This window comes from Ptychodera flava, chromosome 4 (assembly GCF_041260155.1).
Source record: "Ptychodera flava strain L36383 chromosome 4, AS_Pfla_20210202, whole genome shotgun sequence".
NCBI classification, from domain to species: domain Eukaryota; kingdom Metazoa; phylum Hemichordata; class Enteropneusta; family Ptychoderidae; genus Ptychodera; species Ptychodera flava.
The window spans coordinates 47,469,931-47,487,952 of NC_091931.1; the positions used below are offsets into that span (position 1 = coordinate 47,469,931).

General features: G+C 36.1%; 1 protein-coding gene across 2 annotated transcripts in view; it reads right to left on the reverse strand.

Moving 5' to 3' along the window:
• Positions 1-18,022, reverse strand: part of LOC139132010 (rho GTPase-activating protein 6-like) — a 148,702-nt gene that overhangs the window by 10,611 nt on the left and 120,069 nt on the right. For both annotated transcript variants that reach the window (XM_070698364.1, XM_070698363.1), the window contains 3 exons: positions 8,522-8,638; positions 1,632-1,855; positions 790-1,035 (listed from right to left, as the gene is read on the reverse strand). In XM_070698364.1, the coding sequence (XP_070554465.1) occupies positions 790-1,035; positions 1,632-1,855; positions 8,522-8,638 (587 nt within the window). The remainder of the gene's footprint in view (positions 1-789; positions 1,036-1,631; positions 1,856-8,521; positions 8,639-18,022) is intronic.

The following is an 18,022-nucleotide window of genomic DNA, read 5'->3' on the forward strand; positions in this document are numbered from 1 at the left end:
ATAAGCACTGTAAAAAGCTTTCAACCTCACTGCTAAATTAATACTGTAACTGTAATTTTACTATTGATACAAATCAATACAAAATGAATAAATGAACTTTGCATCTGCTTTTGTCTGGTCAACATTTGACTCAAAATTTGCCAAGTTGCATAGTTAGTTTATTCTAAACATTGTGTTTCCATACGCCACAGAGAACCACTGGAACTCTCAACATGACTCATTATTTGTAAATGTCAAAACTTTTTGCTGCTGTTTTTATTTTGCTTTCATTTAGGCAGGTGTCCTTAGCCTGGAGTAAGAGTTCGTTAAAAATCATCCAAATTTACAAATTACATGTAAGCTTAGAATTCCAAGCTGCATGTGACCAGAGGCCCACAGTGTTGTATCCAGGTACATCACACAATGCAGATTACTGTAGATAGCCAACAAAGCTTCTCTTCACAGTATCATCAACTCATTATACCCATTAAGGATGTACTGTCTTCATAATAGATGTAGAGGGTAGTTTAAAGGAGACACTGCTTCGAACTTGTCTTTTCTCAAACTTTGTCTTTCCTTGTTTTTTACTACCTAAACCATAAAACTCACGTACAACATTGAACATGTGACTTAAGTTCATTTCCTTGACGATCAAAATGGACAGAATTATCGTTCAGCCATGAAAATTGGTTTGAGCAAAAGTTTTAGTTTTTCACTTTCAAGTCGCATACTAAACTTAATCAAATTATTTTCAAAATTTATGACACAACATATTTAATGGGTGCATGTGTTTTCAAAATGTCAACTTACCTGTTTAATACGTTTCTTTGAGCCACCAACTCTGAAAATTCCTAGTACCCGTAAACCATGATTATCAATATACTTAAAGCAGGCAGTGACAACATGGGGAACCTGTGGTTCCCTTGGGGCAAGGGCTTTCCTCTTTTCTTTCCTGTGGCAATCACTGCTGGATGTGGACAATGACAGGGCTTCTAGCAGGCTAGCATTGGGCCCAGATTTTTCACTCTCTGATTGCGATGATTCTGATGGCAGTGTCTGGAAGGAAATGGAATACACTAGATGTACTTTGTCACATCAAGCACAGTGTAGTGACAGTGCATTAAGCTACACTACCGTGAATATACTTCCTTGGTGCGCTGTGTAATGAAATGGACAAAGATCTGTGGAAAGGTCAAATTTTTATAAGTACACAACAAGTTTTCAAGTCCACTTGACAATTTTTCCTCATTTTGATTAGTTTATTTTCCTGTTTGTTCTTTGTGGGCTCTTGGATCTGCTGATTCAACACCATCACTAAAGACTTATCAAATACAAAACTGTAAATAAGAAAAAGACAGCATAGTCTGTGCTAACACACTTTGCACATGCATTATCATGATTGCATTATGCTGGTTTAATTATCAATCCATACTTTGATTAAACCTTCAACACTGACGTAAGGTTCCTGTACAGCATAAATAAAGTTAGTTTTGTTTTGATAACTTCAAACTGAACATGTTCTTTGTGATCATTCATCAGTGAAGTCCAGAATTTTAAACTTCCTTACATGTGAGGGGAAATCTCTAAACAAAAATTTGACTAGGATATTTTGACTTGTTTGATTGTTCGTTTGTTTGTTTTTGCCTACTCACCTGTCTTTTACTGATATCTTTTCCTGATCCATTCACACTTGAACTGCCTCCAGTCTTTCCATTGGCACCTTTGCCAGGTTGTTTGATTCTGTAAGTGGTATTGGCTAGATCAAGACTTTCCCTCCGTTCTTTCCGCTGGGAGCTTCTCCTCCTCTGCAGTGCTATGTCATTGGCTATACACTTAGAAAGAGGGATCCCAAACACAAATGTGGTATTTCCAGGATCTGAAATCAACACAAAACAGTTTTTTGATAAAGTGTGACAGATATTTTCAAAAATGTGACATGAATGTCACATGCATATTTTTGCCAAGGGTCATGAACAAATATATGTGGTCCCTTATTTACATTTACCACAATCAGGTTTTAGAAGCTACTGTATAGTCTGCTTCACTACTTGGTGAAACCTTCTGAAAAGCTACTGAACAGCAGATACTGGTATGCAATAGCTAACTGGTAAAAACAAAGGCAGTATTGACACTGACTCTAGGGGGGATTGAGCTGCTGTATCACCGTGGTTCTGCACTGGTAGCTAAGGCTGTTGGTATTTAATGGTACCAGTTTTATCTGTATACTCAACAATGTTATAAATATTTCACTCTGTTTGATCAACAGTATGCACATGCCGCTTAAACAATCTGAAATACCAAAAAAGACCATTGTTATGAACTATGTTGCCGTTACAGAATGGTTGCCACATGTAGAATGGTGTTCATATGTCTGATGTTTTTGGTGTTTATATGTGTGTGAGTAGAACATTTAGAACATTCTTAGGCATGAACAGGAAACAAATCTTTCCGTCGTAGTAATTCAGATATGTTTCTATTGATGGTGTTGTCACTTTCTTTTCGCAACTTTGAATTAATTAAAATCTTATGTAAATGTGACACTGGACTGTTATCTTTCAATAAAATGTCGCTTCATGAGAAAGACATGTTAATCTATTTTCTGTAAAGTAGAAAACTGAATGACAAGAAGAATTGAATGCTAGAACTGAACAACCTGAGAAAGTTACACTCCATGGTTTTCACCAAAACTATTCTTTTTGGAGTAGTTGTAATATTCAAAAGTCTAATCCAAATCATTATGAAGGCCCAATGAAAGATATATTTGCATGCCATGCGATATGTGATGCTGTTTGAGGGCAGTGTTCTAGGGTGAAGGGCAGTGCTTATCTTACTCAGTTGTATGAAATAACTTGCATAGTTTTGCAAAGGCATCGCTTGCATTTTTGCCAGGTCATGATCTGGAAAGTATGTACACAGGAAAGAAGCTACAGCTTCAATATGATGCATATATCATGGCTCACATTTAAAAGCCACTTGTCAATATTTAATATGATACATGATCAAACACTGAGATAGAAGCTTGTGTGACCTCTGTATTGGCAATGGTATGAAAAGGTTCATTGTTTCAGCCTTGGGAGACACACACAACAGTTTGATATGCAGTAATGTATCTCGCACAACACCGATAAAATTGTGATGCAAACAAAGTATGTTGAATAACACCTGAATTTAACATCTGTGAGTTAAAATATGCTTTCAGAGAAATGTTTACTCTCAACAAATAGAACATTGTTTCTGTTTGACAATGATAGATTTGATATGATAAGTTTTTCAGAAATGGATTTTTCATTACCTCTCTTGTTCAAACCATCCCAAGCAAATTTCTGACCAGACAAGAAAAATCCTACAATTTAAAAAACATTGCCTGCTACCAGTATACGTAGAGATTACAAACATTCCAAATTTTTTACTGTTTGCTCTATGTCTTTCCCACATAAATCACATTGTTTTTCCCGTCAACTTGAACGGACTAGGGGGTAAAAAAGGCAAAATACTTGACAATATATCATCCATGTTTTTCACTTTGGTTGCTGGTGGTCGAGGGATACTTTCAAATGACAAACAACAGCTGATAATATTGCCACTGGTCTAAATGTCTTGCAGGTAATGTATGTGATGGTATGTAAGTTTCAATGATACTGAGATTGCACACCCTCTGGAAAGTGCACGTACCAAAAACATTTCATGACCAGTCTTACAAACTTTTAGGGGTCAATCACTTTCAGAAATATCCTACAAGAGTTCCTATGAAACTAAAACCTGTCCCATTACGAAGGATAATCATTGGATTTCTACAGAACATATACGGAACTATCATAAAAACATCTGAAAGCTTGAAAACATTCACAAAGCAGCCTATTGGAATCCTATGAGATTTCATCTTACAGGTTTCCTACAGGATGTTTTGGTGATGGTTAAAGTACACTGTCACATGGCGCCTAAGCTTATTAATCTTGTAATATTCAGATTCATAATGTTATTCACTTCTGATACTTTTGATACTTTATATTATTACAGATCTACCATAGAAAAAAATAGGATTTAGCATGCCCTAAAAAGTGATGTGGAATGCCTGTTCCATAACATTTACCATTTCCAGGTGCCCCCACCCCTGCGGCTATATCTGCTTGTTCACTATTGAATGGTTTCAAGAGACCAACTGGACGAGTGCCAGACTTCGTATACAAAAGTGAGTCCACAGCACCAGTGTTATAAATCAGAAGAAAACTTGTTGACATTGCACAAAAACGGTCTATATTTGACCATTTGATGCTCTGGTCATGAATGTAAGATGTATAATAAATAAGGTTATCATGATATCAATACCCCAAAGGATGCACTATGACATTGGTGATGCGCATCACCTGATACAAAGTAGAGGGCGATGTAGTGCCAATGTCCAGGTGCATCCTTTGCAGTATTTTCATAATAACCTGATAATATCTTTGGCAACATTTAGAATGATTGTGTTGTGTGTATCATACTGATGAGGTGCACTGAAAAAAATTGTCTGTCTCCGGATATAGCTACAGTGTTTCACTGTACAATGGTTCAATGCTGCCATTTAAAGATTACTCATAAAAGTGGACTATTAAAGTTATTGTAAGAAAAGTTTCACCACAGGGAACTTAGTAATCTTGTTGTTGTTGTTGTTGTTGTTGTTGTTGTTGTTATTGTTGTTGTTGTTGATGGTGGTGATGATGATGATGATGATGATGATGACGATAATAAAAATATTAAAAAACAATGTGTCATTCCTTGCTGTTGTTTGTCGATGTTGTAGATAATTGTAAAAGAAAACCGTAATCGTGACCAAAAAACGACGTAGGTCGCCCAACGTCACTCCTGTCCTATTATACAATAGGACAGGAGTGACGTTGGGCGACCTACGTCGTTTTTTGGTCACGATTACGGTTTTCTTTTACAATTATCTACAACATCGACAAACAACAGCAAGGAATGACACATTGTTTTTTAATATTTTTATTATCGTCATCATCATCATCATCATCACCACCATCAACAACAACAACAATAACAACAACAACAACAACAACAACAACAACAACAACAACAACAAGATTACTAAGTTCCCTGTGGTTTCACTCCTTTTCACTGACATGTCAGAGTTTTTTTGTTGATGACAGTATGCTGGTAAAGATTACCACAGTTTCCTCAGTCTTTTTCCTGTGGAGATTCCGTTTGGTATCATTAATGTGGTTACAAACTGTTATTGGAGCATTGTAGAAATATTACGGTACCATGTGAAGCTATATTCCCGAACCTTTACGAAACAATGCATGTCTATAGTATGTACAGGGACCAAAACTTAGGCTATTAAACTTCTATGGAGCCTGCACATTAATGTCAGCACAGTTATAGAGGTCAATGCTTTTCTAATGCTGCGGAACATTGGTAAATTCCTGTCAATTTTCAAATGTTGATGAAATCTGATTGACAGGAAGTTGTGGTTGAAATATGAAATACAGGGAAATGATTTCGGAAATGAGGGGTTAATTGGTGTGTGTTCGTCAACTGTGTTTCACAGCTGAAGCCACATCCTGTCCCTAGGAACTGGATAAGTGAATTCCATGGGAGGGGGTCACAGCACTGGAAAAGCAGCTGTTGATGGCTATATAGTTCCCCATCAATCGGTCAATGACCAAACGTTCACAAAATCTCACTTTTTTCTGAGGTAAGAGTTCAGTCTCCATTGAGGATAGAATGATTTTCAGAAGTTATAATCCTGCAAATCACAACACATATTCACTGATAAATCTCAGTGTGTTCCATTATAAATGATAATATACGAGCTGTGGTTACCACTGATGCCGGGAATAACAGTCACCGCTTTTTGGACTGAAGCCAAAACATGAAACGGAGAGAGGGCAACAACCTGCCTTATTTCATTTTATACAGAATTGGGGACTCATGCTGGGTCAGTAAAAAATGATATCTCCAGCCAATATCACTTTCAAAACAAAGAAACCACCAGGGAACACACTATTGGAAAACTACTTACTGTCTTTCCTCATAAATTATGCAATCCTTGAAATTATTGTGTGGCCACTGTACCATTGTTAGTTCATCATTATATGTTTTATTTACATGGAACAAATTCAAATATCTTTTCCAGAGATGCAGTATTGACTATTTGAAATATTGACTGCTTCAGAGTTCTGGATTGGTGGAAAACAAATCACAACACAAATTGGTTTTGCTTTACTTTGCCGAGATAAAACTCTACATTACACAGTTTGTATATGCACAAAGACCATTCCTGCTTGAATTCCTACATACCGGTACACACTTATTTTCCACAAAGTGGGTCACAATTCAACCTTAACACCCCATGACTAATGACATTCCTCTCGGTGACCTCGCAAATGAGGTCAATGCCTTGTGTCCAGGCATGGTAGCATTACTTGCACTACTTTGTCCTGCCTGCATTCAGGGTCAGGGTGTTCCGAGTACCAGGTATGAACACATATACCAGGCAATTGATTTCAATAAATTCAGCAAATTCTACTAGGTATTAAAAATGATTTCAAAAATGTAAGCTTTTCATCATCGGCACCAGTGCTAGAAGTATAACTTAAGTTCATGATAACAACTGTCAGCAAAACTGATGGGGTAGCCTCAGACCTGTGTATAATGTATGCTATATGTATGCTCCCATTGAACCTACACTCTCATTGAGAAGAGGTCCTAGACTAATGATTGGTAGAATACCATGAACTTCACAAATTACAGTATAACCGTTGTTAAACTATGTGTGGTTTGAAAAAATAGGCTCAGTGAAATGACACTCTTTTCATCCTCATTCAATGTCAAAATTGAGTATCATGGATGTGAAATTGTTACTTTTTCAGAAATGGCTGTGACATCACCAGGAGTGGTCTAGAATACCATGAAGTTCACAAATTCAGATCTGAGAGGAGTCACACTTCAGCAGAGTTTGACGCTCTCAATTTTTACACCACATATGCACCACTGTCTTGCACACAACATCACTGACTTGATTTAAGATCTTAGAAGGGAAATGCACCCTCGGTCACAGTCACCTAAAACTATTGATTTCACCCTTCAGTGTGGGCAGTCACCTCTAAAGCATACTGATAGGGTGTGACACCACATGTGCCTTGCACAACGAATACCTGCAGGGACACTGACTTGACTGTATCTGATTTCTCTGAAGAGCTTCACCCTGGTCATCAAAGAGCTTGCCTTTTAATTTATTTGCCACTGCCCTGGCTGACCTTTGACCTTCAGAGCTTTACATGACATATCACTCACTACCAAGGAATTTCAAAAGCTGTTCACTTCCTGGATTGTGAATCTGATACACTGTATACAATCACGTTTCAAATAAACAGACATAACCCAGACTATCACATTATTGGACATTAATTAGGAATTAGAAATATAGCAGTGTTTTGTTCATGGGGCATTGAACTTTGTTGTATATCATTAACACCTACTCTGAAAGTTGTTGGGAAAAAGTTGTTTTCTTTTCAAGTTATTTCAGCTATTTTTATATCATATGAGTTGGTCAGCATTCAGACGTACCCCTACTCACAATGTTTGTACGGACATTGTACTTGTCCTCTTTGATACCCCTTATGGTTCAATGACAGTATCTATATCCAAAGTTTCCGATTCACTTGTTAGAAATTTCATCAATTCTGATTTTCTCAATTTTTTTATCAAAACATATTGATTTATCCTGTACTTAATCAGATGAAGCAGCATCGTTGCGAACAGCAACAAGGGTATCTCACACTCAACAAGTGAAGTGACTCCAAATGAAATACAGATAACAGAAAGGTAAGGACAAAGTGATAAAGTTCTATGAGTATTATCTTTGGCAAAAGCAAACATGCAAATTTCTTTCATTTTTTTGTTAAAAAACTTATATATTACCACTTTTGGTTTGGAAGACAAAACTTGAAAAAATTGACAGGCTCTTTTTTGATTGCATACATAAATTCACTGACATTTAAAATCCCAAATGACCATCCTCTTCTTTGATCCTGTTAGGAATTTTGATAGGATTTTTGCTGGAATACGAGCAAAGCAGCATGCCGTACCAAATTTCTTTGCATGACTCAACAAAGTCAACATACAGAAAAATCTAAGTCGGGTTATCCCTAGGGACCTGTATACCAAATAACAAAGCTGTCTGACCAGAGGTTATGAAGAAGCAGATTTTTTTACCAAAAATGCCTTTTTTTTGTGCTCATTTGCATATTTTCGAAAATATAATAATTTGAAAAAAAAGTAGTTTCTCATAATCATATTTTTCATCTACACAACCAATATCAAGTCAGTGAGTACTGCGGTTCTCAAGATATTTGAGTGGACGGACGCCTCACAAACATACATACATACATACATACAGACAGACAGACAGACAGACAGACATACATACATACATACATACATACAGACTGACGATGGACACCGGACGGATACCCATCCCAATAGCTACTATAGACTATAGTCTATAGTAGCTAAAAATATCTTGAGAATCATCACTTACCTTTATTCTCTTTGCCAATGTCCTTGAAGTTATCTTTAAGATTATCCAAGAAACTGCTGTTTTTACTTTTCCCTTTGAAAGAAAAATTACTCTTCTTTGATCTCTTCATAGATCCATCTGAAAATAATCAAATATAAAAAAATCAGTAACAGACACAGATATGTGGTTCTTTAAGGTAAAATGTGCCTCGGTGACAGATATTCAGCCTCTCAAATTTTTACAATTCTTTTCTGGTCTACCACTTGTGGGGGCTCATTTTAAAGCTCTTGGTGTAAGAATAGTTTGCCCCATCTTAATTTTGAGAATATCAAATTTTATTTTTCCTCATACAGTTAACAAAGGGATGGAAGCCATTTTGAATTTCAAATATCAATAAACATGAAATAAATTGTTTCTCTGGTACCAAAATTTACATGATGACCCCTGATTTTTGTCTTGATTTGTCAAGAGAATGGTTGAAAGTTTTGTTGAGGAAACTTTGAGCAAAAGTTGGTCTTTCAGTACTGTGTCAAAGGATGTAGTATCTTAAGTGACAGATACTGAACTCTCTCTACTCTGTGAAAAAGCAATCACATGTACATAGTTTGTACCATAATAGACAGTTTGTTTTCGCACAACATTTTCAAATGTTTCATCATTCAAAGTAAAACTGACAGACTAAGTTTAATAGTACAAATAAACAGACAGCAATATGTCATCTTTTCCAAAATCACTGCTCATCATTATGTGTACAGAAATCAGCAGAAAAGAAACAATTTTGCCATTTGCCTTGTGTCCTTCCATGTCAACATTTTTCACACTGGAACAACATATTTTGTTCATTTGAAAACAAATCAGTAAACATCTGCAAACCATACAGCATCACAACACTATACAAGGTCTCAAGGCTTTGCAGTGGATAGAATCAAGTAAACAATAATATACAATACATTGCACATGCTTTACTAACTTCTGAAGTACTTATTTATTTACACCCATAGACTCACAAACAACAGCATGGACAAGAATGTTTCAATATTTCCTACTCCTATGTATTGTAAGTGGCATAAATAGGAGATAAAACCACAGCAGTGGCAATACATTTTGTAATCATATGGTCTGAAACCATTAGTACAGTATAGTTGATAAAATTTCTCCTCCTTCATGAATTTTACAAATATAATAAAAAAATCAAGTCCAGAACGAAACGTTCTCTTAACTCCAAGAATCCCATTCAATCCTGTGCAAACTGATTTCAGAAGTAAAACTTACATTAGAAATTCATTTTTGGTTTTAGGTTGTTCTCTGTCTCTGTTAGAAACACACACAGAAAACATGTATCATTGCTGACTCAGCAAATCTATCAATACCAGTACTTTAAACTTGCATTTAGGAAATGATGTACATTGTTTGTAAATCGTAATAAACTTCCACTGATCTGCTGGTTGTGGAATGACATACCACACTGTGTTGTTGTCCTTCAAAAGTAATTTGGTATAATTGTTGAGTGTGTTATTTTGACGCAGAATTGCGACCCACACACCTCTCAAACAGGAACCTATGGTAAGCATACCGTCTACCCATTCTGTGTGAGGTATGCAGTTATTATTCTGTGAATTGCTTGTTGGTTTTATTGAAAGGAATTGAAGTAAGGACTACTGTGTGTAGAAAGGGATTATGCTGTTTTGCTGTTGGTGGACTTGTTTTGTCTACTTGGTTTGTATTCGTAGAACTGTCAAAGCTGATTTGTCAAAGCTAGTTACTGTCCTTTCAGTCATAATCTCTTTACATTTTGTCCTTTGATCCAGTGTCTCTATTGGTCAAAACCAAAGGCTAATGAGCTGTTCATAACAAACATTACGCACACACACATAGGGCACAAATTCATCAAAGCCTCCAAACACGCTGTTTACTGTCAATTTACAGGTATGGAATGGAATGTGAACAAACATAACAAAGTTTTGTCATCCAAGATACCACATTCAGTGATTAGCCCTGAACGGCCGGGAGTCATCGAGTTCAGGCCTTCTGCTAAATGATTTCGGCAAAACTTGTCATCATATTGTACACAGAGATGATGTTGTACATGCCTGCAATCCTATCATCAGAGCATCCGTTATATACTTCTAAACCTTGCTTTACTTTAGAACAGTGAAATCTTATCAAGTAAATAAAGTCTTCACCTAAATGACTGTAACCAGAATGAAGTTGCTGATCAAGTCCTTTGACAATCTGAATTATTTCCAAGATAAAGAATAGGTTGTAACGAAAGGTTGTACTTGCATTGATAATATATTTAAAGTTGGTAGATTTACTCACTACAAAATGAGGAAAGGAAACAAACTTTTTTGTCTCTCTTTTTCCCTGATTTCTTGTACAGACCTACATTACCTTAGAAAACAATGGAGTAACAGGGATTAATGTATTAAAGAAGATATTCACACACTTCAGTGTCAATCTGCCGTGACCTGATTATCAGATGACCTGCAAAATACCTGCATTCACATGGTTTAAAATCAGATGCGAACATAAAAAGTCAACATAAAAAACTTCATAAAAGCGACCTAGCGGCCGATATAGCTCCGCTGTGTTTATGTACAGAATAGCTATTTTTGACACATGTTGATGAAGAAGGTGGAAATCTTTGATAACTCAATGTAGTGGCCAGAAAACAGTGGCTAAAATAAGCTGCAAAAATACAAAATTGAAGATTTCATCATACTTTGAATATATCACATCCGATCATCCCTAAGAACATGTCAACCAAAGCTATCTGATGAGTAGTTTTTGAGAATAAAATTTTCTGACCAAAAATGGCAACAATTGCCCCCAAAAATAAAAAATTGCAGATTTCATCATAATTTCAAAATATCACACTTAGTTCATATATAGAAACCTGTATACCAAATTTCAAAGCTGTTAGACCAGTACTTTTTGAGAAACGCATTTTTTGACCAAAAATGGGAAAAATTGCCCCAAAAATTCAAAATTGCAGATGTCATCATTATTTCTATAAATATCATTTAGTTCATCTATGGAAACCTGTATACCAAATTTCAAAGCTATCAGATAAGTAGTTTTGGAAATACACATTTTTTGACCAAAAATGGCAAAAATTGCCCAAAAAATACAAAATTACAGATCTCATCAGAAATTCAATATAATAATATTATTACTAAGCTTATCTGTAGAAACCTGTATACCAAATTTCAAAGCTATCAGACCAGTACTTTTTGAGAAACACATTTTTTGACCAAAAATGGCAAAAATTGCCCCAAAAATTCAAAATTGCAGATTTCATCATAATTTCAATAAATATCATTTAGTTCATCTGTAGAAACCTGTATACCAAATTTCAAAGCTATCAGATGAGTAGTTTTGGAAATACACATTTTTTGACCAAAAATGGCAAAAATTGCCCCAAAAATACAAAATGACAGATTTCATCAGAAATTCAATATATATTACTTAGTTCATCTATAGAAACCTGTATACCAAATTTCAAAACTATCAGACCAGTACTTTTGAGAAATACATTTTTTGACCAAAAATGGCAAAAATTGCCTTAAATGCAAATTTGCATATTTCTGCACAATTTGAACAAATCTGAAATAGATCATCCCTAGGGACATATGTACCAAATATAAAAGCTATCTGACCAGTAGTTTGAAGAAGAAGATTTTTAAAGATTTTTTACCAAAAATGACAAAAATTGCCTTAAAATACAAATATGCAAATTTCACCACCATTTGAACAAATCTGATTTAAGTCACCCTAAGCAAACTGCATATCAAATTTCAAAGCAATCGGACAAGCGGTTTCAGAGAAGAAGATTTTTTTACCAAAAACACCAAAAAATGCCCCAAAAATACAAATATGCAAATTTCACCATGATTTGAATAAACTGAAGTGAGGTCACCCCAAGTGAACTGCATATAAAATTTCAAAGCAATTGGACTTGTGGTTTCAGAGGAGAAGGCAATTGTTGACGGACGACGACGGACGACGGACGACGACGACGGACGACGGACGACGGACGACGACGGATAATCAACCTATTTGATAAGCTCCGCGTCGCTGACAGCGGAGCTAAAAAGTTCATAAAAGTCACCGGGTCAGAACTCAGGCGTCGTCTAGGATGTTTGGTGCGCATAGTTTCCACGTCATTTGAAATTTGCACTCAACATGACGCAATCTACCGGCTGATGTGCAATTTCCTCTCCACTCCCATTTGAGTATTTTCTCAACCCCATTACGTCTTTCAGTGCCTGACAGAAATAATATTCTGCTGAGGGAAAAGTTGACGTGCATCGGTGACCTATAAGCAGACCTTTTACGATATCACACAAAGCATTTCTGTGAGCATCCGTAAGAACTGAAATATAATGGGTGTAAATTTACATCAAGGGGAAAGTACATCTTTTGAAAGATGATATGCCAGTATAGGTATCATGACATCAAATGCAAATGCTGCTGTAGATTTCTGTTAATATCTCTGAGTTTTATTTCAGGTATATCATCCTTTTAAAGTATAGAAATACAGTTGAAAGTTTTTATAACCTTTTATTCCTGTAAGAATTGAATGAGATCGGTTAAATCTACACAAAAGTTATAATGAGGCCTCACTACAGTTTGAGATTTAGGTAATGGCCGATAGAGGGCGCTGTTCACAACTCCTCTACAATGTTTCTCTGCGGTTGAAGCCATGCCATATAACCTTGGCACTGCTCTTATAAAGGCAGCATAATAAACTGAGATGTCTGAAAGTGACAATTCAAAAATAGTTTTTATAATCATGTTTCATTTTCTATGTGATTTTGCAAGTTTAGCAGATCTTTGTGTCTTATAATTATGATCCAAATGTGAAAATGATTTCACTGAAGGCTTAAAATACATACATTCTACTATTCTTCTTTAATCAAAGTGAAGCCCACAAAAGCAGAAATCTTGTCAATGCCATTGAACTATTAAAATTAAATTGAATGAGTCATTTGTACAAGTTTAATGCTGAGACGAAAGATGGATTTGATTTCTTCTGGATATTAATACTTTGATGTTGTGTTCATTAACTATTTAGCACTGCAACTGAAATAAGATTATTGGAGTGCAGGCAACCATACAATTGATGTGGACAGCAGAAGCGAAACTCAAATCAAACGAAATTTTCAAAAGCAAAGGACGACAAAGGCCTGAAGAGAGCTTAAATTGCTTTTTACGTTATAGAAGACGACGATTTCCAAATATCTTCTCCATAAATATTTACTCTCAGAAGAACTAAGTCCATCTGAAAACAAACTTTGATAGAATTGATAGCATGGAAACTAGAACTGTCATTCAATAAAGCCAAATGAAAGCTCTCTTTGAATTGTTCCAAATGTGTGAAGTAAAACTGAGTGCTATTCACTGTGACAAGACACCTTGAAAGGTCAGATGCATTCTTTTAGATTTCCAGGAAGCATCCTTCAAGTGTACAAAAGGCATCATGAATTGTGGAGTAATTGGAACTGAAAATCATTGCAATTCTGACACTCAATTCACCATACACACTGTGGTGAAAATGTTACTTGATGGCTCCCTGCTGTTTCTCTCAACCACTGATATCATGTAAAGGTCATGTGACAATTACAACTGATTCACAATGGGAAAATCCTCCATCAATGAACAAGTGCTTCCTACAAAAACATCAACACCTTCAAAATGGTTCCCTTTCACATTGGTATTTTGATGTTGTGTTTGCTTTGACATAGATATATTTTTTGAAGGCTGGGAATACAAACACAATTATTGATCCCTTTTTTGGACAGAAGCTACATGTATTGATATAGCTGTCAAGGTCGGTGGTACAAGGACTTTGGGAGTCACGCAGTCTTGCCTGAATAGACTGTGTGTCAAATAGAAATGAAATATACAAAGTGCTTATGCACCTATCAATGTTTATCACCGGGGGGTGGGGGGGGGGGGGGGTGTGAGTGTGGGCCTAGTCTGACAGGGCATTTGACATTTTTTTCCAAAGCCATGTCAAATTCCCCACCCACAGGCTACAAATGTCAAATACCCAAAGGTGGGGGGAAAATAGAGGCTACATGTCAACAATTTAGGAGTTGATATCACTCACAATTCTAGACAGTGCACAAAGCCAGTCTTTATCATTCCTCTATATCGGCATCATCATCACATGTGGCATGATGAAAGTCACGGCAAAACAGAACACGCAACCAATGTTTCAGTTTCCTTGCTCTGATACCATTTACGGCATTTTCAAATTCTCCCCTGCCGGATGTATCGTAGCGATTCAATTCCCCTGTCCCAGCATACAAGTGAGTAAGAATTCAGACTCAAACTTTTAGAAAAACAGTCCCTTTCTTAAATTGCTTAATGTTGCTAAAATTGCTTTTGGGCTAACATACATGAAAGATTACATTTTTATTGTTTGCTGTTCATTTGAGCGTACTCGGTTGTATGAAAGAATGCAATCACTGTTACAGTATTAAATCTATGAATACGTAACGATTGCATGTATGAAGGTTAAAACTTGTCAGTGGACAGACTTATCTTAATAGTCATCAAGTTATGTCACAGTACATCTCACATCATTCAGTGAGGTTTATCGATGTTGTTGTGTAAATAGTTTGAAGAGAAAATAAATATTGTACAAGTATTTTTCTATAACTGAAGGTGGAATGAGTACTTTATTTACAATGTCAGTTTCTTCTGACACCTGGTCAAATTTACGTCATATGAAACGACAGCAAATAAAAGGACAGGGGCATTGCAATCTCAGATCATAGTTCTGTACTCTGCAGAAACAGCTGCTGTGCTCAGCGGTGGACCATTTGATATCCTGGAGGGGGGGGGATTGGAAGATTGATGAGGTAGCATATTTTTTAACGTAATCCATTGTACATTATTTTTTCCCCACTCTCCCACTTTTTTGTCAAGCCTTCTCTGACTGATTTTTTTATTGACATTTGCTGGGAATCTTCCTTTTTTCGAAAATCTTCCAGACCCCCCTCCTCATGACATGAAATGGTCCAACCCTAGATGGATTTCTTCTTCCTAATCTAGCCACCTTCATCAAGTTGAAGATTTTTGTATCATGGAGAGCAAATAAAATTTGTGAGAAATGTTGCAGACCTATGACTACTGAATTTTATGTCAGACACACAGAAAACACTGGTTAGAAACAGCCTGTTGTTGACAAAGTCACATACCCTTCAGTACATTTGTGTTAAAAAGACTGATAGTTTGAAGGCAAACTTGTTCCCTGACAGATGTTATTGATATGACAGCAAATATTGATTTTGATAAAAACTGAACGAAAAACTGCAGTTGGCTGTGTAAAGCGTCATTAGGTAATATTGTACCTTGTACATCATACTTACTTCAAGGCAATCAATTCCATTCTGTTTATATTGAGATGCAAATTGACCTTAAAACACATTAGATTTTTCAGTTGGGTGGTATGTAACCATAGCGATAGACAATCCATCCCCCCCCCCTCTCAAAAAAAAACCCCTAAAACAACACAAAAAGAAGATGTCATGACAGAAGAAGAAGTTGGTCTACATGTATGTATAAAATTTGTCTGAATTTGAAGGCAATTTTGTTGTCAACATGCAGGCCCTTGCACACTTCCTGCTTGTGTCATTGTCTATTGTCTAGCATATAGAAAGTCAAATAAATTTTTAAAATGTACATTTAGTATTTTTACAATAATTCTTAGAACCTTACCAACCTCAGTCTACTAGTCTACTCAGTATATGCAGAGGGACTGTGATATTATGTATAGAACACTTTGTTGTATGTTCTGAGAGGAAAATATCTACATATTACGATGTTACATGTATGATCAAATACACCAAGCGCTGTACACCATCTTGACATTGACACTGAGGAGCGATACTCTTTATGAGATATGAAAGAGTAATAAGGACAGCCAGATGTCTAAAACCAGAACCTTACCTGTAAATGTTTCCAAAATTTTTAGCAAATGTTTTTTTTTTATTGACTGCAAATGTATATAATGCAAGTTTCATGTTTTCATTTTGCTTGCCAATGAAAATTACTAAATTTGCCATTTCCTAATTTCCCAATTTTAAGGTAGCAAATTCTTGTCAAAAATATCAACTCTATATATCAGTGCTTGGTTTTACCAGGGTATGCATTTATTAACAATATGCAGTGAACCGGTCTATCATGTGTGACGATATCATGGTGTTAATTACATTTGTTTTTCCACAAGGTATTATTAGTCAGCAATGATGACATATTCTCATCACACTGCGTTCAAATTTTCATCCTCTCTGATATTGCTTTTCTGTATGCAAATTTCAAAAAGTCATACTAAATCACAGATACCGATGTGGCAATCTTCTGATACAGTCACCTTGCCTAGTGTCCAAGGGGCATTCTTTGGGCAAATTTTACAACTTCTCACATGAAATGTGTCAACCAAGATGATACTGCAGATTTATGGCTTTCTTTTCAAAGCTGGCACAATTTATCTAGCAAAGCTATTCTTTGAACAGATAGACAGTGCTGTCATCAGACAGTTGAGCAGATAGAAAACTACGAAAGATTCCCTACTGCATGTACTGACAGGTTTCTTTGATGTCTTGATCAGAATCCGATATGGAGGGGATGTGCTTTGATGATCAACTGAGATGCAAATGTATCAAACACAGTTATGAATGACCATGATAAAAAACTCGCTCCTTTGTAGTCTAACCCCCAAATGTCCCCATTATTTCTAATAGGTCAGATGGACCAATGCACAGGGACACAGGGCTGAAGGGGTAATATCCCACTACAAATACATGATAAACGCCACAACTACATCAGTATAATGTATATACCTGATAGGAAAAACCAGATGGAAAACGTGCACCTATTTTGAAAAGTACTCGCAGAACGACAGATGAATACTCGACTTGAGTAGATATGGACACTGTAAAGGCAGCCTAATTATACACCACAATGGTTCTCCAGTTCCAACGATTCAAAGGACATTTATCTTGAATCTGAAGAACATCTTATAAGCACACAGCTGGGAGACATGCATGTATGTCTTTTGCACTGCATTTGAAGATTGACAAGGAAGCTGGAAATGACCAACAGATTCAATGAGCTGGGATGTTCTTGAGTAGGCTCATCCAGATCCTCACTTATCGCGATCATTTCTAACACTTTTTGACAACTGATGCTCAATGACATCTTTTCTTAAACAGCACATACAATCAAGATGACAGAATCATTTCTCAGATAGTTGAAGACGAAGTTTTACATCTAATTAATGGTCATGACCATTTATTCATTTTCGCGATAGTTTCATTGATCGTGTCGAAAACTGGGGTGGAATATATGCATGGTCACCCATTCATTCAGTATCTTTTGACATATATGTCAAACAATATTAGTATCTCGCATCAAACATAATTCAAGACAAATGGCTGACTTTGTCCCTTTCAACAGTTGCTACATAGATTGGTACAAACTCTGTTTTTTCTGATTGGTATATTAATG